Genomic DNA, 20872 nt, shown 5'->3' with positions numbered 1-20872 from the left:
CTTTCTTCAGCCAGTACCTGCTGCCTTTGCCTGAGAGCATTCTCAGGCCACAAGATTCTGCCCTGTTTTCAGGCCAGAAATGCTGGGGAATTTGTCACCTGTAAGCAGTTCCCAACCAATGACTAATGGGAGGTGGTGAATAAATATCCCAGCTCTGCTGGGACAATTTAGGTGCATATTCTACATGGTATCCCAGAATTCCCCAGCAAAATTGGAGCTCTAGTTGCCCACAGTGGTAACTTGCTCAGTAATATGTGATGTATTATCTTCTTTCCATTTTTTGTCTCCTGTGCACAGTTCTCTACCAGTGCTTCTTGAGATCACCTCCCAAATAAACTGCTTACACTCAATTTCTTGTCTAAGGGCCTGCATCTGGAGGAACTCAAATCAAGATAATTCCCTTGCTATGAGATCCTTCTGGAATAAAACCCCAAGTTTTTAAGATGAAGTAAAACAGCTGATGTGGCTCAGTGGTTTAGCATCGGCCCATGAACAAAGAGATCCCCCATTTGATTCCCAGTCAGGGCACATGCTCAGGTTGTGGGCTCAATCCCCAGTGGGGAGGGTGTGCAGGAGGCAGGTGATCAATGTTTCTATCTCTGCATCCCTCTCCCTTCCTCTCTCTCTAAAATCAATAAAAACATATTTTTTAAAAAGATGAGATAAAATTTGTAAATGACTCAGACCATTGCCTGGCACACAGTAAGAGCACACTCAATGTTAGTGATGGTTATTGTGGCATTTGTTAACCCCCTTGACCTTATAGTTTTAAAGTAAAATATCACCTGATGGCATCTTCAACTTCACTTCTAGGAATGACGACAGATATATTTTCAGGTGAAGTGACAAAGAACTTGAAGGAGATTCTTGGTTTTACATCATTCACCATCACATTCTCCACCCTGAGGAGAAACAAAAGAAACATTTCCCTTCGTAGCACAGAGAACACAATGAATAGAATGAAGACTTCCACTGGTGAAAAGGAGATTGGTAGAGGACCACAGGGTTAAGTAGAGAAATATGGGTCAGGGCAAACAATAGGACACACACACACACACACACACCAGCACTCCCTACCCAAAAAAGCTTAAACTGCCCAAAGCACATGAACTCAGCTACATAAGTTGTGATAGCATGACTTTGCACAATTTGTTCTGCCACCATATAAAAATCACATTTTTTTCAATGATAGAAAAATCCAAACTAAAAGCACCAGAAGAATCAGTGAGGAATCATTGGTGACTTGGGATGATGATGACCAATATGGTGGGCAGCAACAGCTTAGTAACATGGACAGAGGTGGTGTGATTACACCATTGCAATCTTGCCCCACTCAACAAAACTGTCATATTACACCTGTGGATGTGGGTGAGGCGTGGGGTTTACAGTACAATGTGTTCTCACAGTTGCCAGAGTGATCCTAATAAAATCTGAAGCAGATCATGTAGCTTATTGGCCTTCTAACTCAGAATAAAAGCTAAAGTCCTTAGAATGACTTGTGAGGCCCACATGAACTTTCTTCTCCCCTTCCAACCCACATGTCCCAATACCACCCTAACCACAGGGCCTCCTACTTGTCTTCTATTAGCTCACTCTGCTCCAGCCACACTGGACTCCTTGCTGTTTCTTCAACAGGTGAAGGATATCCGTTCCTCAGGATCTTTCCAACTGGTACTTTCCCTGACTGAAACATTGTCTGAATTACTGGCTCTCTCTCCTACTTCAGATGTTTGCTCAAATGTTAATGAGGCCTTTTCTGACCATTTCACGTAAAATTAAACTCTATACACTCACACACATACACACCACACTCCCTACCCCCTTTCCTGTTGTAATTTTCTCCCTAGCACTTATCATTATCTAATTCTATTTTATTTCTCTTATATATTTTGTTGATTGTCTATAACACACACACTATATATATATATATCCATTAGAATACTAGCTCAGTGAAGGGAGGTTTATACCTTTTTCTTTCAGTGTCGAGGGTACATGAGAGCATTTGGGGGAGGGAAGAGGAGAGGGAAAAAAGAAGAGAGGAGGGAAGGGAGGGAATTGGAAGGGAGAAGAGAAGGCGTTTAATAAGAACAATATTTTTGCAATCTGCAAGTCAAACAAATCACAGTTCTGTAAATAGAATGGCCCACATTCTAGGATATAAAAGAAGTTTAAAAGTTATTAGGAGGATTTTCTTAATTTCACTTGAATAAAAGATTAAACATAATTATCTCCTCAGACCCAAGAATGAGGGAAGTACTAGTTGGAATAACTTGAAAGCACAGCAAATGAACTCACCCAAAAGGAATCGTCTGGTTTTTCTCTTTTAAAAAATACTCTCTCATGGCATATGCAACTGATGACTGGAACAAGTACATTTCATTTTCATTCCATTTATACTGCAAATTCAAAAGAGAACACTGCTCAGTAGGGATCATAGTATGCATGCAAGGCTTGATAGTACACAAGCATTATTTTTAAATTTGCTAATATTCCAAAGATTCTTGTTATTCGTTAAGTCAGTGACCTTTCATTTGAGTGTGAGCAGCATCACCTGGAGTCCTTGTTAAAACATTGCATACTGAGCCCCACCCTCAGAGTTGTATCTCTAACAAGTTCCCAGATGGTACTGATGCTGCTGGTCAGGCAACCACACTTTAAGAACCACCAAGTTCACTGATTCTTTAAGGTTAGTTTCATGTAACATGAACTAAATACTCTGAAGGTAGGCTTATAGACAGGAGTCATGCAAGTTATGGGTTTTGGTTAAATGTCCATATATTGTAGACAAGTATGCTAAGATTTACTATTTTATAGTAAGTTCTCAAATATGTATAGTGTAAAAGAAAAAAAAACCCTTGAGATTCAAAGGAAAAATAATTCCATAAACAAGGTAATTTGTTCTTCTCAGTACTAAACAAATATCTTGTGTATTTGCATAGTCTATGAAAAACTAGTTACAACAGAAAAAATATTCACTCTTTCCTCCAGTAGCTGGCAGTAGAGATTAATGAACGGCACAAATTTTGCATCTGTCCTTTCTCTTTTAAGAAAAACAATTATAAGATTTCACAAAAGAACTGTTACATTAGTTTCAGTTTGATATCACTCAAGTTCTGGAAAAAGTTGTTTTAATAGTAATAACATTATTAATATTTACTACTAATAATATTCTGGTTACTATTTCTATATTTTTAATTTATTTTTATTGATAAAAGTATTACAGATGTCCCCTTCTCCTCCTCCCCCACTGACCTCTCCACCCTGCTTCGGCCCCCTCCCCAGGTCTTCATCCCACAATTTTGTCTATGTGTGTGGATTATGCATGTATGCATATAAGTTCTTTGGTAAAAAGGATGAGTTCTCAAAAGATCCAATTGAACTTTGCCATGAAATAGCTTGAGTTGGACAGACATTCTAGCCCAGATGTGCAGTAGATGTGCTGGAAGTATAATTCTGGTCTCATCAGAAGAGCTGTTTGCTCAGTGAATCAGCCTTAGAATGTTCAAACCCTCTGAAGGCAATAGTCTTCAGTATTTACCAGTCCCTCAATGTATGGAAAGGGCACATGAGACAAATGTTAAGAAAAAAAGAAAATAATTGAAAAGGAACCTGATCTGCAGGATACTTTAAAGTGATTAAAATTTATTAGGTCAATGGAGAACTAATAATGCAAGACAGAGAAAGAATCCCAATAATAAGAAATAGGAAGTGAATCTTTTAGGGCTTGGGAAGTGATGCATCTCCATTTTTATTATTTCTTTTTAAAATGTTCAGTTTCACTCCTACTGTGTTACTTATATTCGGATATCTTATTTATGAAAAATATGCTACAACAAATGTGGAGTCTTTGATAATATTTAACTTCCCGGGAAAAGTAAAGGAATAGAAATGCAATCTTTGGATCTATCCAGTGCAAATAACAATTTACTATAGCACCTTGGATTGTTTTGTCCAATAGTCCCAGGTTATTCTCTAATCTTGCAGAAGCTTCCGGGTGCCATGCCCCCACCCAGACCTTTGATTCCCATCTGCCTGAGACAACATTCTCCTCTTCCCCAACCAAAGCCACTACTTTTTCAGACTAGATAACCTGAAACAGTGTTGAGAAGAAAGCACTAGCTGATTAAAGTAATTCACAAGAGGGTGTAAGTAATATGATTTTCTGTAAAACATTTTGGTATCCCAAAATGCATCTCTACATCAGTGCTTCTCCAACTTTGCTGTTATCAAAATCACCTAGGGAGCTTTCAGAACACTTGATGCCCAACTCTTGATGCCACACCCCAGAGCAATTAAGTCAGAATCTCTGGGAGCGGGACTCAAGCATTAATATTTTTACGACATCCCATATGACTCCAGTGTACAGCCAGGTTTGAGAAACGGTGTTCTAAATCAGAGCGACCCAGTCTTTATTGTGTTTACAAATGACCTGGAGGTTTGTTCAAATGCAGGTTCTGAATAGTCAGGTCCAGGGCTGGGGCCTAAGATTCTGCATTTTTAACACATTTCCAGGATATAGATGATGGAATAAAACGAAGCAAAGCAAAGCTCCCTGCATTATTTCTGAAAACAATCTCTCAAAATATAACTATGTTTTCTCCCTCAAACACAAGTAATGATGATAAGAGTGAATTGTAAGGGTGGGTATTTGATATTTAAGTTTGGATGCTTCCTCATTGGTCTTCGTAACACCTTCAAGGAAAAAGTAGACATAGCCAATCCAATAAGGAATGTGTTACTGAAAGTAAATAAACAAAAGCCAAAGGCCAGAACTGGGGACTTGTAGTTCCTAAGAGAACCATGTGGGCGCTCATCTTTTAGACCCCACTGGAATGGGCTGATTGTGTTATTGTGTCCTACTTAAGGGCGTACACTGAAAGTGCCCAGGATACTCACTGCTTTTTCTCCAAGAGCTGATTTCAGGCTTATCCTCACTTTAATGCTTTGCTCAGCATCTGATTAAAGAGAAATCACAGCTGTTATTACACATGACAGGTTTACCATGGGTATTTATTTCCTTCCCCTCCCCAAATCCCATTAAAATGATAGTAAATGAGTTTTAAAAGAGATATAAACACACTTTTGGAAAATGAGAAGTAATGGAGGAGTGGTAAGTGCTTTCTCAAGGATCAGGAAGTCGTGGCCTAATTTGTACACAGAGGCAGTGTAGACCTCAAAAGTCCCAGAGAATCCCAGAGAGGTTTGAGATTCGGGTGCAGCTGGGGGTGGAGAGAAGATACAAACTATTCCAATATATCAAATATTCTTTTCAATTTTATCCCTTTGCTGCTTTTCTGGGTTGAATCTACTGCTTTCTGGATGCTGTCTTCTTTCTTGAGTTAACATTTTTTTCTGGCAATTACTTTTATCTTTCTAAACAATTTATTTATCTTGTTATTTCTTTATTGGCCAGTTTTAGACATGTACTTCTGCTTACTCTTGCACCTCCTTTTATCACCAAAAGCCACAAAATAAATAGTATATTACTTGGCTCTGCAGATATAATAATATAAATATTGATAATTTCTTTACTAAAAATCATTATTAAGCTTTATTGTCTTTGAAGAGTAAGATTTGAGTACAGTGGGTTTGGGGATGTTATACTATTTTATTTTAAATATCAGGCTAACAAACCAAGAGGAGGGGTAGTTTGGGGCCAGAGAAGACTAGGGGAAGCAGAGAGGGAGGGATTTGAAATGTGTCAACTCAGTAAACTCACATGGACTCCAGTCAGAGAACCATCCCACAGAATTCCCAGAGCGCGATTCCACAGAATTACCAGAGTTCCATCCCACAGAATTCCCATTCTGCTCTTTCAGCCAGGTAAACAAAGGCTCAAAGTAGTTGAGCAGTGGTTTTGCATCCATTTTCTTTGTTCCTACAATCTTTTCCAGTGCTAAGGTCCAGGGTTCTGATTTTCCAAGTTTCAGCATTTCACTACATGAAAAAAAGGGGGGCGGGATAAGTTCAGGGCCTTTTGAGGGATTTCAGGTGTACATATATTTACATGTATGATCTATGGTTTTTCCTCTTTGGCTTGGGTAAGTTTGCTCCTGGCAGATAAGAAAATAAGGCATGTTAATAGATGTATTTATCCTTCAATCTCTTCTCCTTTCCAATTACTACAAAGGGAACTCTGTAGTACTGACATGGAGAAAGGAGGTGGCCTGTCCAGCCATCACGTGGTCTAAGTTCCCGTATGACCACAAAACAAACATTTAATTAGTGGATGAGGACATTTTGAGGCCAAAATTTTTCTTTTTAGACAAAAGAAATCAAAGTTAAACATAGACATAGGCGTTGAAATGAGTAATTTTGGATAGTAGGAGAGGTTCAACATTTTGAAGCATTTCTTACAGCAGCTTATTCCCAGCTTCTTTGGAATTTGAGATATCACATTTATGCAGGGGACCTTGATGTTTAGCTATTTGACAGAGGGCTTCTTGAAACTGGAATTCAAAAATGGTCCTTGTGAAATAACTGTAAAAGAGACAAAGAAAACAAGCAGGCCCATGTTTAGTTACTATGATAAAGTCATAGATTGAGGCATATATTTAAATTCTGAGGCCCTAGTAATCAAAGAGATACTTATCAAACCTCTTTCTCCAGAAAGACCCAAACATGAACCCTTATAGACAGACTCATCATAACCTACATGCATTTCTGTATCAGCTGATAAAAAGGCAGTATTATTTTGTTAAATGTTAGCTCACATTTGTATTGTGTTTTACAGATGGATAGCTCTTTCTCATATAAATGATACCAATCAGTCCTTACAGCAGGTCAATAATATTATTTCCTCTGTATAAATAAACTGAGGCTCAGCAAATTCAAGTCTGGGTCTAATAGGTGAAGAACATAGGTTTTTGCACTTCATGTTAAAAATGGTCTTTCTATTACAATCACTCTGAACTCTGCCAGTAACAATAAGACAAACAAAAACACTTTTTTGTTTTTATCTCAAGGATAAAGATACTATAAATTCCTTGATGGGAGAGAAAAGATCTCAAACAGTTTTATTTAACCCAATAAATTGTGTTGAGTTAAATTGAATGGAAATTCATCATCTATTTTGAGGTTTTGGGGGCTGGAAAGTGGGTGGAGATAGAAAGAAAAATTATAGTCTTTGCTTAATAGATCCCTATTTATCTGCCATTAGAACAGCTGTCCACAAACCTTACTAGTTAAACAGTGAGGAGAAACTATACTTTACCGGATAAATGAGTAATCATTAGCAACATGGAACAGAGATGCAGGGTCACAATATGTTTCATCATGGGGCAGAGGTTCCATCACCCCGACTATTTCTCGCCTTTGGGGGGAAAAAAGAAGATACATTAGCTCTGGGTCACCCACTATGAGGAGGTACAGTTGGGTGCAGTTAGTGCAGTTTCATCAGCCAATGGTATTTATACTATAACTAGAGGCCCAGTGCATGAAATTCATGCACAGGTAGGGTCCCTAGGCCTGGCCGGCGATCAGGGCCAATCTGTGGGGTGACTGGCGGAGCGATCAGGAGGCCCTTGTTGGCACCCGCCTTGACTGGCCTGAGGCCTGGGGGCTGGGGGCAGCTCCTGCATTGAGCACCTTCCCCCTGGTGGTCAGTGTGTGTCATAGTGACTGGTCGTTCCACCAGTCGTTCCGCCTTTCGGTCGATTTGCATATTAGGCTTTTATTATATAGGATTGGTTGTCAGGTGAAATAGAAACCGTGCCAAAAATGACAGACTACAGACTATTATGTAGTTATCTCTTCTCCTTTTTTAATTCAGCCAAACTATACCACGAGAAAATAACTGTGTCTTCAAAATACTGATTTAATAAAGTGCATTGCATGGCCTAAAACATACAGTGAAAGTCCTAATAATTCCCCTCTGGCACCACAGTTTATGTGCAGACAGAATTTTGTAAAGTTGAAATCTTACTTATTTTTCAAGGCTAATTCAAATGTTCCTTTCTTTGAGGCCTGCCCCATGTTTCCTCCACCCAACTGGCAGCACAGTGAACCTTTTCCTCTTTCCTTCCTTCTGCCCTTCCCTCCTTCCTTCCCTCCCTCCTTTCCTTTCTGTCTTCTTTTGTAATTTTTTATCCAAAACCCATTTATTTCATATCTGCATGTGCCAGGCGCTATGCAAAGCACTTGAGAAACAGTGATAAATAATGTAGTGCTGAAACTATTGAAAGGAATCATTATCTGTTGCCCAAATGTGCCAGGCTCTCATTAGCTTGGAATTCTTTCTGTTTCCCTCTACATACACATGGTTAACTCCTGCACCTTTCTCAGAGCTCAATTTGGATGCCTCTCCTCATTTGCCCTATCAAACTGGGCCTTGGAGCCCCACTTGGCTGTTCATGGATCCCCATTTCTTCCCATCACAGTACAACATGTTGCAGGAGTTTCATTTTCCACATCTCTTCATAAACTAAAGTTCTTTGAAGTCAAGGATAATATCTGGAATGATCAGCATTAGATCCCCAGGGCTTTGCCTAAAATGTAGAATCGATATTTTTGTTTAACAGAATAAATATAATGAATAAGTTGATCACTTCCTAAATAATATCACAGTTTAATGGGTGACCAAACACTGAAGAAGACAGTGTAAGAAGTTGTGTCACCTGGTCCTGCCTGGGTGGGAGGCAGAGCCAAAACACATTTATCTGAGGAGAGGGCACCCAAATAAAGACTAAAAAAAATAGACGAAGTTCATGTGTTGTGGTAGTAGTGGTGATGGTGTGTGTGTGTGTGTGTTTGTGTGTGTGTGTGTGTGTGTGTGTGTGTGTGTGTTGTGTCTGGTGATGGCAGTCCCTAGCCCAAATGCACTTCTCTCTCATTTTCACATATTTAGCCCCAGCACATTGCAAGATTTAACTGTTGAAATCCAAGTTATTTTGAAACACAATCCTAGTTGTTTTAGATTGAGTTATCACAGAAGCAGACCCTGAGACAAGGTCCTGAGAAATGACCCTAGGAAACATTGGCAAAGGAGTGAGGAAGTGAGACATGGAAAGAAAAGCAGCCCTTAAAAGATGTATTATCAAGCAAGTTACCAGTCAAACGCTTTAAAATAAACAGCAAGCTTATGAGAAAACATTTTACTGATTGCACATTCATTCACTTACTTCATCTCCCACCACTTTTTCATCCACTGCTCTTTAGGAATTTCACCCTTAAAGACCATCCACCTCCATTTTTCTAACATGTAAGTGAACGGTAGAGTTCCAACAATATTAAGTGCTTGTTTGAGTAGGAAGTTTATTTCTGTTTCTGAAAGTAAAATGGAAAAGGGTAAATATTAAAATGAGGATGACAGTAGATGTTTTGTGTTGGCTAATTTCCTAACCTCAAAATATTCCTCAAGATATACTTACTATAAGGATGATTACATGAGAAATATTCACAGTGGACATAATATGTATATATTAATTTTCTCACCTAAGGGATTTGGAATGAAGTCTTGGATAGAACAGATAAGATAAACCCACAAGTAACCCCTAATCCTCATTTTTTATTAGTTTCAATTGCCTTCCTTAAATATCTGTTATCAGAGATAAAGCTATTTCATCTATTTTTCCAGTCATACTGTTTATTTTTTGTAAGTTCCATGAAGGCAGTGACTGGTGATGTTTCATTCAAGACTGTATATCAGGGGTGAAGAATCTTTTTCTGCCAAGGGGCATGTGGATATTTATAACATCATTCGCTTAATATAATTCACTTAATATAAATTTATGTTGCCATGAAAAAAGCTCCTAGATTTATTGAATTTCGAGTCCCACTTATGGTTGCCCTGGCAGGGACAGACCAAATGATTTTGAAGGCCTTACACAGACCTCGGGCTGGATGTTCCCCACCCCAGCATCTAGCCTGGTGTTTGCTACATGATGCACTCTGTGGTCTTTGTTAAATAAACAAATAATAAACAAAGGAGGCCAAAAGCCAGTAAACCAGGAAGTAAAACAAACAAGAACCTCCCTTAACCATCTATTGGATAATCAGAAGTACAATGTTCTTTAAATGTACTGATATTTTCCTTACCTGAGTTTAAAATGCTTTAAGAAATTATGTTATTTCATTTATCCTTTATTAGTGATATAAAAAGGCAGTAGAGCTCACTCCAGTGTACAAATGAAGCTTACTGAAATGTAACCAGGAGAATATTATCTATTTCTCACACCAGTCTATCTCTAGTGTCTGGAAATATGCCTTGTACATAGTATGTGCTCAATAAATATTTTTGGAAGAAGAAATGGAGGGAAAAAGAGAATAAAGGAACTTATTTGTCTAACATCATTCACCAATCAGGGCAGAACCAAGAAAAGGACTTTTTCAAATAAGTGGTTTAACCATGTTTAGTACTGTCTTTGTGATTTAACCATCTTTTCCTGCTGTCAGGGAATATTTTTTAATGATAAAACAAATAGTTGTCTATTAATTGACTTGATAATGATATTTTAAAATTAGAAAACAGGTGTGGTTATTGTGAACTCTCTTTCGTTTGTTGTTCCCTTCATGGGAGGATGCTGCTGCTCGTCTACTACCCACTGGGTCTGCTTATAGTAGTAACTTTTTCAGACATGATGATGGCTTTACACTGACCTAATCCCAGGTTCTCATGAGATCACTAAGGTCTAGAGCTAGAAATCAAGGCAAAGTGAATTGCCCACACAAGAATGGAGCTTGTGACCTTGACCTCATTGACCAAACCTTCCAACCAGCAGAGCTGATATTTACATATCAAATAACTAAGAGGACAGAAATACTCAAAAGAGAAGAATATATTTGGCTCTAAGTGTCCTTCTTTTACAAAGAAGAATCAAAAGCCATGGCATCCTCACTGAAGAATCTGGATATTGTGAACTTTTGTCGTATTCTATCAAGTCTAAGCCATCCAAAGACAAACAGGCTACCTTAAGCAAAGATGTTGAAAAAGACCGTGGATCTAAAGGGATGTTACAGGGGCAAATTTATGCTTCCTGCAGATAAACAAAACATTTCCGTCCTTTCTCATCATGATATTCCACCACCTGTTCTTTAAGAACTCCCAAATTTCAAGTTATCATTTACTTTGCATAATATGATGGGAAAAGCTTTAGATTGGGGCTCTGGGTCTGGTTTAGCCACGTTGCTTTTTGACCTTGGGCTGGTTACTTTCCCTCTCATCTTCAGTTTGCTTCACTTTCCCTCTCATCTTCAGTTTGCTTCACTTTCCCTCTCATCTTCAGTTTGCTTCTTCTGCAAAATAGTTTTTAGAATCTGTTCCCTCTAACATTTTGGGAAGTTTTTACCTAGAACCAGAAGGATCTAGTCAGAACTCTAACATTAATTAGCTAGGTGACCTTGGATAAGTCATTTCCATTCTTTGGGCCTGTTTTAGATGTTTAAAAATATCTTGTTAGATGTTTCTTAGAGCCCCAAGACCATTCGTTCAGTTACCTCTTATGCCCTCTTCAAAGATACAAAACCACAAATTCGCACGTCATGATAAATACTTATTTTTTACAAGTAGTAATTTCTAGTTACCCATAAATACCTTATACTTTATGTGGAAAAATTAAATATAGACTATGCATGATAATAAATATCTTTCCCCACATCAAACTAAAGAATCCACCAAACAAGGCATGAAAAAATGTCTATACCATTGTCTTCAGAAAAATCAGGTGGCAGAAGACCCATGACTTTCAAATGCTTAGGTGTAGCTACAGAAAGTGACATGACTTCCCCAACAGCTTCATGAAATCCTTCATTTGCTCCATTTCTTAGTAGGTAGGGTTGTGTGGCATATGCCATGTCATACTGGATGTGTCCCATCTCATGATGGGCTGTCAGGAAGTCATCCATTGTCACCTTTGTGCACATCTTGATCCTGCACATAAATGGACAAGATTAAAATGAATCTCATTGAGTTTCATTTAATCATCACAGTAGAGTTGTATAGGATTTTGGTAGCGTGGATCATCTTTCCAAGATTCATTCACCAGTGAATCTTGAGGACCTACCTTTTAGGTCCTAGAAACTATGCTAGGTGCTGAATATAAAGTGATGGGCAGGGTTGAATCCTGTTCTCTTGTTCACAGGCTAACAGAAAGAAAAATAAGCAGAGTCCTCTACTACAAAATCTCTGAGACAAGTACTCTGTAAGTGATCAGTAGGCATGGTTTGGGGCATAACAATGGGTGAATACAGGCACAGTGTCCTAGAAGTACCAAGAGGGGCATAACTGAAGATGCAATGAGCACTCTGGACCTTGATCAGCATGCAGAAGTTTGCAGGTAGATGGCAGGGAGGGACAAGAGGTTGACATTCCTGGAGGTGCTCAGTAAGAAAGGCTTAAGAAAAAAAATGCCATTCAGGACACTGCAAGCAGTTTGGTATAGTCAGAATAGTGAAGTAGTAGGAGAAGGGGCTGGAAATTGTTAGTTTGGAATAATTAGCTTGTAAGTCCAGGAGTGCGTATAGGTAGAATGGCAAGAAAAGGAGGGCCAAAGACAAAGTCCTAGGAGGTCCCAGTATGTAGAGTGGGGAGATGAAGATGGCTCAAAGGAGTTAGGGAGAGAAGTCAAATAAGTCCAGAAAAGGATGATAATGAAAAATAGCATTTCAAAGACAATTTGTAAATGTTATCTAATGCTGTTGCGGCCCAATGAAAGAAGGACTGCATGTGGCAATTAGGTAGTGGTTCTTTTCAACTTGGCAACAGCAATTTTCATTCAGGTGACTGTAGGGGGAGCAATTTCATTCCAGTAAATGTAGGGGGGGGTGTCATATTTCAGTAGGTTCCAAAATTAATTTTCCTTCTACCACTCTGACCATATCATCTCCCTGATAAATACCCTTTGGACTCCCCACTGCTTAAGAATACACTCAACCTTCTTTATATACCCCAACATAACCTAATTTTCTAACTTGGTTATTTTCCATTCTCTTTTAAAACAATTATAAGAATAGCTACTATATATATAAAGTCTACTGTATGTAAGTTCCTGTGCTAGAAAACTTATGTATACTTATATTTAAGCCTCACTCTAGTACTGGAGCCAGTAAATTATGGATGGAGGCTGACCACCTGTTTTGATAAAAAGGTTTTATTGGCACACAGCCACACTCATATGTTTATGTGTTACCTAGGGCTATTGTCATGCTAAGAGGTTGCAACAGAGACCTTCAAAACCTAAATTATTTACTATTTGAGTCTTTATAGAACAGTATTGCCAACTGCCACTCTAGTGGATTCTGCTGGGTTCCTGCCCAGATCTACTTTACCAGGCACATCCACCCATCTTCCAGTTGCCTGAGGCATAGCCCTTAACAGCCAATAGCTGCTGCCTTCTTCACTGTTTTTGGCTAAATGTGAGGTGCCTCAACCAGGAGGTTATGTCCCCCTCCCTCACTCAGGCAGTCCACAGTCAATGAGTGACTAATATGAAAGTACATATTTGTTCGTTACATACACCTTGTTTCAAGGTATGACCAACTCAGGTACAAATCATGCTCCAGGGAGCCCTGTGGGATGAGGCAGAAGCAAGTCTCCAGCTGAGACCACATCCTTACTTAGATCCTTCTCCAACCCCCCACTCAACTTCCTTCACTCCCCTTTGCCTGAGAGCTTTCCCTCGATGCAGCACTTGTACAGGAATCTTCATTTCAAGATAGGGAATCCAGCCTAAGACACTCACAAACCTGCAAACTGTGAATTACTATTCCATTTTATACATAAGGAAACTGAAACCCAAGAAGGTTAAATACCTTGCCCAAGGTTGCCCAGCCATTAAGTGGCACCTGGGATTCAAAAGCCTGTGCTCATTATGCCCTATCACACACAACCTCTTCACAGGCCCTTTATTCTAGTCTAACGTTCTGATATCAGGACACAATGCCAGGTCCTGCCTCTCTGCATTTAATCCTGCTATTCTGCCAGCCCAGTGTACTCCTCCCAGCTCTGTCTGTCTGAACGCTTCCTGTCTTTCAAGCCTAATTCAAATGCCACCTGAGAAGCCCTGTCTGATCCTACATGCTATTCCAGGTGTGGTCAGTTCTCTTCCAATTCCCCCATTGAGTTGTCTCGGTTTCTCTTAAGACATGTACCACTTTCTTTTATCCTAGCTTATTTATTCACCTGTCCTGTCTCACTCACATGGAGGGGAGGACCAATGCCTGATTCACACCTCCACCTTCCATAAATCTTACCACCAAAACTTTCATAATGGGGGCACCACCATATCCATAGCCATGCAACTCTAATGGGTGCATATTATTTCAAATGAGGCAAATTGTCTAAAGGTTCAAGTTAGGGGCTGCTGACAATCCCCTTTTCCTGGAAAAGCCCAGATGTACTCTCATGGACTCCCAGCTTTCGTTAAAGGGAAGTTCATTCATCTCTTCTGTGCTCAGAGAAGCAGAGCAGGAATCTAAATTCATCTTTTTCCATGCCTCCATTGTCTCCCATTTTAGTATCAGCTGTATATCAGCCTCCCTACCTGAAGTCGCCCTTCCCCAGGTCCCAAGCTGTGGGGTGGCAGACCACTTTCCGGCCATCGCCTGGCTCAGTTAGCATGGAGTTATTCCAGAACCCTGGAGTCATACTAGGAAGTCCAACAGATATATAGAACTTCTCAGCCTCCTTGAATATCTTCTCTGCATCCCAGGACTGAAAAAGAAAAAGAACAGCATTTAATTCTAGCGTTAAAAAACAGCATTCTTTCTGTTAGATATGTACATAGGCATAACCTTTCTGGAGGGCAATTTGGCATCACGCATGGACAATTTTCAAAGTATTTATACTCTTTGTCTCAGTAATCCTGTCTCTAGAGAACTAACCTAGGAACTTCTCAGAAATTAGGTCAAAGAATTAAATTTAAACTGATTTGTTGTTTATATTGTTGTAAATTAAAAAATAGTTGACATATAACTGTTTAAATTTAAGGTATACAACATGTAAAATGGTTTTTAATAAGGAAAAAATGGAAATAACCACTAGAATGGTTAAATAAATAATTATGACATTGTGAAATTGAAAATATAATAAATTAGTAAGTGAAAAGTAGAATACGTAAACCACTTATATAGTACATAACCTTAATGAAGAAATGCACAAAAATATTCATAGACTGGGTGACATTATGTGCGATGTATTTTTGCCTTTATTCTTTATATTCCAAGTATAACAGAAACAACAATGACCTCTTTGCTAAAAACTATTTAACTCAAACAAACAATCACTGATTGAGCTCCTTTAAGGAATAAGGCCCTGGTATTAGGCTCAGTGAAAGACATAAACAGTAAGGTGGACATGAAGTCATGGGCTTTTGGAACCAAAAAGGCCCACATGTGACCCAATAGCCAATGTGTAGTTGGGCATTGGCTTTATAGTCTGTATGGGAATCTAAACTTCAGAAACTTCTGGAATCAGACACAGGCAGCAGTAGATGTCTCCCATCCAACAAACTCTTCTGGAAACCAGTATCCCTGGAGCTAACACTTCTTTGGAGATAAGGCCCACATCAGGCAAACTAAGTTTGTATAATCGGCATATGCTTCATGAATCACTTCTAGTGACACAGAAAATTTCCTCTGATCTTGAAGACCAGTGAAGTCTGGTTTTTCTCCATGTCAGCCCTGGGGATATGAAACAGGATATGACACTATGGCTTTTTAAAATTACTGACCTACTCCTTAATATCAGCCAATACTGGTTTTGAGCAAGGCATTATTGAACCGAATGAATGTATACCAAAACAGTGTAGACTAGTGAGAACAATTAACATCTGTTAAATAAAGAATGAATAAATAGAAATCTACACTGGAAATATTAGGAGCTCTGAGTTCATACCTCACTTGCCACTAACTGTCTTTTTGACTTTAGCAAGTCATTTACCTGAGCCTCAGTTTTCTCAGCTACAACATGGAACTATCACAATACCTGTCCTGATAGCCTCAGAGGTTTACTGTAAAGGTAACATTAGGAGATATGGTGGGTGTAAAAACACTGTAGACAGGCTAAGGGGTGACATAAAGATAGGCCTCTGCTACTGCTCAACTATAAAATAGGGTTAGAACAGCCGCAGGAGTCTGGAGACCCTAAGAGCGTCCCGTTTTTATTCAGCTGTGGACTTTTCCCAGGAGTATGGGGAGTATGTTATGTATGTGAACATGTTCATTGCATTGCTGCTTACAGATTTAAAATTATTAACAAGCAAAAAAGTCCAGCAATACCTAAAATGTAAATTATGGTGCAACTATCTGAAGAAATTTTACACAGCCTATAGAAGTATGTCTATGAATTCTACCCAGAAATGTAGACTATTATCTGAATTTAATAATATATTATAATGTCATCAATAGAAGGGAACACAAAGAATTTAAACAATTATACCAAAATGGCAACAGAAAGGTAATTTAAAAAATTATTTTAAATACTCTTGTAATATTTTAATAATAAATTTTAAATATGCAAAAATCATCTAATGATGTTCTTTTTCCATTATTCATAGAGATTACTGACTGATTGCTTACTAATGACTAACTTTGGAAAGAGTGTGGCCAGTCAGTTGATAATTCCACATATCACTATTTAATGGAAAACTTAGGTCCTCTCCATTTTTAATATCTCTCAGTAAGATCAATACCCTACCTGTTATTCAAGGTATTTGATGTAATTGAAATTGTAAACCACTTTTCCATGAAGAGATAGCTAAGGAATTTAATTAGCTACATTTAATTAGCTTGAAATTTTTATTTATACATATAGTTTCATATACAACAGCTAGAAGAGAAATATAGCCTAAAAAGAAATGAAATTAAGGATTCAGATTTTATTTTCAAGGCCTCTTCTTCCTACCTGTTCCACCATTGCACCAGTAACATCTATGTTTGGTTTCTGTTCAAAGGGGACTGTCAGATTGTACAGATTTGTCCAAAACCTGCCCCACATATCACCTATTTAAAAAAAAGATTTTGTTAATACACAAAAAGGACAGCAGAAGTATAGAACTGATATTTACATAGTGCATGAGGTGAAATTGATAAACAGGCCACATAGTATTCTACACTTAATCTGGTTTCTGTACTTCCTTTTCACTATCTCTTTTTCTCTTATTTTAGTTTCAAAACTCCCTTCTTTTTCTATCTCCTCTAAAAGGTTAAAATGGCAGGAGATTTTGTATGTAGTTAGGCAAAACTTGTTAGGGAATCATCCCAGTTTCACCCATTTAAGGTTTAAAAGGCACAATTTATTAAATATGTGGAACATCATAGCTAATATAGATTAGAAGCACATTTATTGAATTCACCATCCAAGGGGCAAAATACTACAAACTATTAGTAATCCCTACTTTTGGATTCAAGAGAGATCATATAGGATCATCACTCAGCAACCTCTAGTAATTAGTTATTAAGTTTCACTTTTATTCCTATAATATAGTAATACACTTAACTGGGTAATTTTTCAAACATCTCAAATAAATGTTAAAATGCATTTCAAGGCCATACCCTTAAAGGGAAGATAGATCTAGAAAAAGTCAATCTAATAGCAGGACCAGAATCCTGACATCAAAGGAATAGAGTAACTTAACTACATAAAGAATGCTCCAATGAACTCATGTTTTAAAGAAATATATATCTATTGACTATAAACATATGTGATATGTGACATAAAGCTGAAATACAGGCCAAAAGGGACCCAACAAACAGTATGACATTGCTTCCAAACCCCAAATGTGACCGTAACGTAAATGAATAGAATCAAAGTATCTAGAACAAAGGAAGCCACAGTTCCATTTTTACTCTATGTTGGTTAAACCTCATTAAAATAACTGTTCAGTTTTGAGCATGATATTTGAAGAGTGACATCAACAAAGGATGGCTAATCCAAAGGAGAACAATTAGAAAAGTGATGTTTTAAAGAATGGTTAAAAAATTCTGTGTAGGACATTTAACTTAAAATAATAGTGTAGGCATGATGATAACAATAATGCTCACAAAAGTATATTGAGTACATCACACCAGGTAGGTTTAAGCAGAAACTGAATTACTAACGAATGCCTGGCAAAGACATTGTAGGGAATATATATATATATATTGCTTTAGAGTAAAAAGTCTCCACAAGGCCTTTGTCCATATTCTCCCCTGCTGAACAAGGCTTGGCCTTGGAGAAGAATTGGCTGCCAGTAATTTAGCTTGACTATAGTAGTAATACTATATATACATCACATGAATTTTTCAAACACATGTATTTTATTTGACCTCAGCTTCTGGGGTGATGGAGAGGGAAGTGGAGGATAGTCACTCTCTGGAGGGGAATTAGCAGGTTCAATAAAGGGCCCTAGATCTTGCATGGTCTACAAAGGCTCTATGGCAGGATCCAAGGTTTTTGGAAGATTTATTTTTCTCCTAAACTAGGCATCTTCCTTCATGATAAAGACTTCATACATACTCATATGATTCCAAACCAAGTACTTTCCAGCAAAAGTAATTGCTACAGTTAAGAATGAACTTATGAAGCTTTAAGTCAGGCTATACCTTAATTCTACAAAGCATTTCTCTCATGGCTGACTACCTCCAGCCTACCAAGCTTCTTTCCTATGACAATATGATACTAAGATCCCAAATTCACCTCAAGAGCTTAGCCAACCAACTTGAATAATGAGACTTATTTTTCCCCATTTACACTCTCATTTGAACTTGGAGTTCCTTCTCTAGTTGTCTTAAATCACCCCTTTATCCTTTGAATTGTAGCCAACATAATAACTATGTACAAAATAAAGTAATGCAATAAAGATTTTAAAATGACTTTTCTATTGAAGACAGTGCTTTCAAACTATAATTTCTATGATGTTACTAATTCCATTCACAGAATTTTCCAAAGTTTTATGTTCGGCCTCACTCCATAAAAGAACTCTATTAGTGGAAATAACATAGAGCAAAGTACATGAAGAATTTGTGGAGTTTCTTACCAAGCAAATGGGCAGGGAGGTATCCAGTCGGACTGATACGGGAAGGGTAGGCATTCACCAACTTTGCCCTGACATAAGCATGAAGATGTTCATATAATGGTTTAATCTGAAAAGCCCAGGAAGAAAGTTTAAGACCAAGAGAAGCTGGTTCCTATTTCCAGTCCTCAACACTAAAAATAGAAGCTTCTTTAGACAAGTAGAATGTCCCTAAAGTTCAATTTCTTTTCCTCTCAAATGTTCTGGAGAGTTTGAAAGTATTCCTTCTCTCCAGATGCTGATGATAACTAGCTCCATTGCATAAAGCAGTAAACACACCTGGAGAAATACAGGTTCCAAAATGAAAGCAGATGCAAAAATATTCATAAGATGCTACCTACTTCCTTTGTTTTTAAATTGAAATATCATTTACACACCATAATTTCTCCACCTTTAAGTGTGTAGTTCCATGATTTTTAGAAAATTTATATTGTTGGGCAACCATTACCACCACCCAGTTTTAGAACATTTCCTTACCCCCATTTGCAGTTTATTCCACTCCTACCCTCATCCCTAGGTCACTGAACTGACTTCTGTCTCTATAGCTTTCCCTGTTCCGGACATTTCATATAAATGAAATTATATAGTATATGACCTTTTGTGTCTGTCTTCTTTCACTTAACATAATGTTTTTGAGGTTCATCCATATTATTGCATGCATCAGTAGTTCATTCCTTTTTATTACTGAGTAGCATTTCATTGTATGAATACATCAGAGTCTGCTTCATTTAATCTCATGGATAAAATTCGCCAGTTGTGGGATGACTAGGTTGTTTCCAGTTTAGGGCTATTATGAATAATGCTTCCATGAACATTCATGTATAAGTCTTTGTATGGATATACATTTTCATTTCTCTCATATAGACACCTAAGAGTGGAATAACTTAGTCATATGGTAAGTGTATGTTTAACGTTTAAGAGTTGTCAAACTATTTTTCAAAGTGACTGTACCATTTGACATCTCTGTCAGCAGAGTATGAGAGCTCCAGTATCTTCATATCCTCATCAATACTTGGTATTATCAGTCTTTTTTTAAATATATTTTTTATTGATTTCAGAGAGGAAGGGAGTGGGGGAGAGAGAGAGAGAAACATCAATGATGAGAGAGAATCATTGATCGGCTCCTCCTGCATGCCCCACACTGGGGATGGAGCTGCAACCCAGGCATGTGCTCTGACTGGGTATCAAACAGTGACCTCCTGATTGATAGGTCAACACTCAACCACTGAGCCATGCTGGCCAGGCTGTTAGTCTTTTTTAATTACAGCTATTCTCGTGGGTGTGTAGTAGTTTTTAATTATAGTTTTAATTTTACTAATAATGCTTTACTTGGTTACTTGCCATTTCTTTGATGTAATTATTAAAATATCTTGCCCACTTCTCTTTATTTTGGGGGGGTATATTTGTCCTGCTTTCATTTTTTTATAGCTCTGCCCAACTATGGATAGACAGAATAACTACACATAAGAAGTTTGAAGGCACAGAAATAAGTAGGAGATGTGGGGATCAAAATGAAGGAAGAGGGAGACATTAAGAAGTGTCCATGGGGTACTTTGCCTCATAGACTCTCTCTTTCCTATAAAGACTTCCTTAGTCAAAGATAAGGAAACAATAGTACTAATTGTCCTGAGAAAGGCTCTGCTAACTGAGGATGACAGTGCTGGCCCTAGGTAGCTCACAAAGACCATTCCTTCTCATAATCTAAAAGACTGCTCCTTCCTATAATCTTTCTTTCTTATAATCTTGCTGTTGATAATTTCTGGTTAGTGGTTGAAAAGCAGGGGGGAGTAGAGAAATACTGATCATCTGTAGGAGTTGTCCTGTTATTCTTTAAAATATTTTCAAGCTCCAATATTACATAACTACGAGGCCTGGGAATGACTGAC

General features: G+C 38.1%; 1 protein-coding gene across 4 annotated transcripts in view; it reads right to left on the bottom strand.

Moving 5' to 3' along the window:
* Window positions 1-20872, bottom strand: part of ACE2 (angiotensin I converting enzyme 2) — a 41245-nt gene that overhangs the window by 4757 nt on the left and 15616 nt on the right. For 3 of the 4 annotated variants that reach the window (XM_014544295.1, XM_014544294.1, XM_014544297.1), the window contains exons 7-17: window positions 18951-19056; window positions 16838-16935; window positions 14478-14647; window positions 11640-11866; window positions 9120-9264; window positions 7214-7312; window positions 6358-6480; window positions 5720-5937; window positions 4897-4955; window positions 2296-2396; window positions 786-902 (exon numbers count right to left, since the gene is read on the bottom strand). In XM_014544295.1, coding sequence (XP_014399781.1) covers window positions 786-902; window positions 2296-2396; window positions 4897-4955; window positions 5720-5937; window positions 6358-6480; window positions 7214-7312; window positions 9120-9264; window positions 11640-11866; window positions 14478-14647; window positions 16838-16935; window positions 18951-19056 — 1463 coding nt within the window. The remainder of the gene's footprint in view (window positions 1-785; window positions 903-2295; window positions 2397-4896; window positions 4956-5719; window positions 5938-6357; window positions 6481-7213; window positions 7313-9119; window positions 9265-11639; window positions 11867-14477; window positions 14648-16837; window positions 16936-18950; window positions 19057-20872) is intronic. The other variant, XM_014544296.1, reaches the window with a different exon arrangement.

Source organism: Myotis brandtii, unplaced genomic scaffold (genome assembly GCF_000412655.1).
Source record: "Myotis brandtii unplaced genomic scaffold, ASM41265v1 scaffold359, whole genome shotgun sequence".
Classification (NCBI taxonomy): domain Eukaryota; kingdom Metazoa; phylum Chordata; class Mammalia; order Chiroptera; family Vespertilionidae; genus Myotis; species Myotis brandtii.
This window is presented reverse-complemented; position numbering and strand designations above follow the sequence as displayed.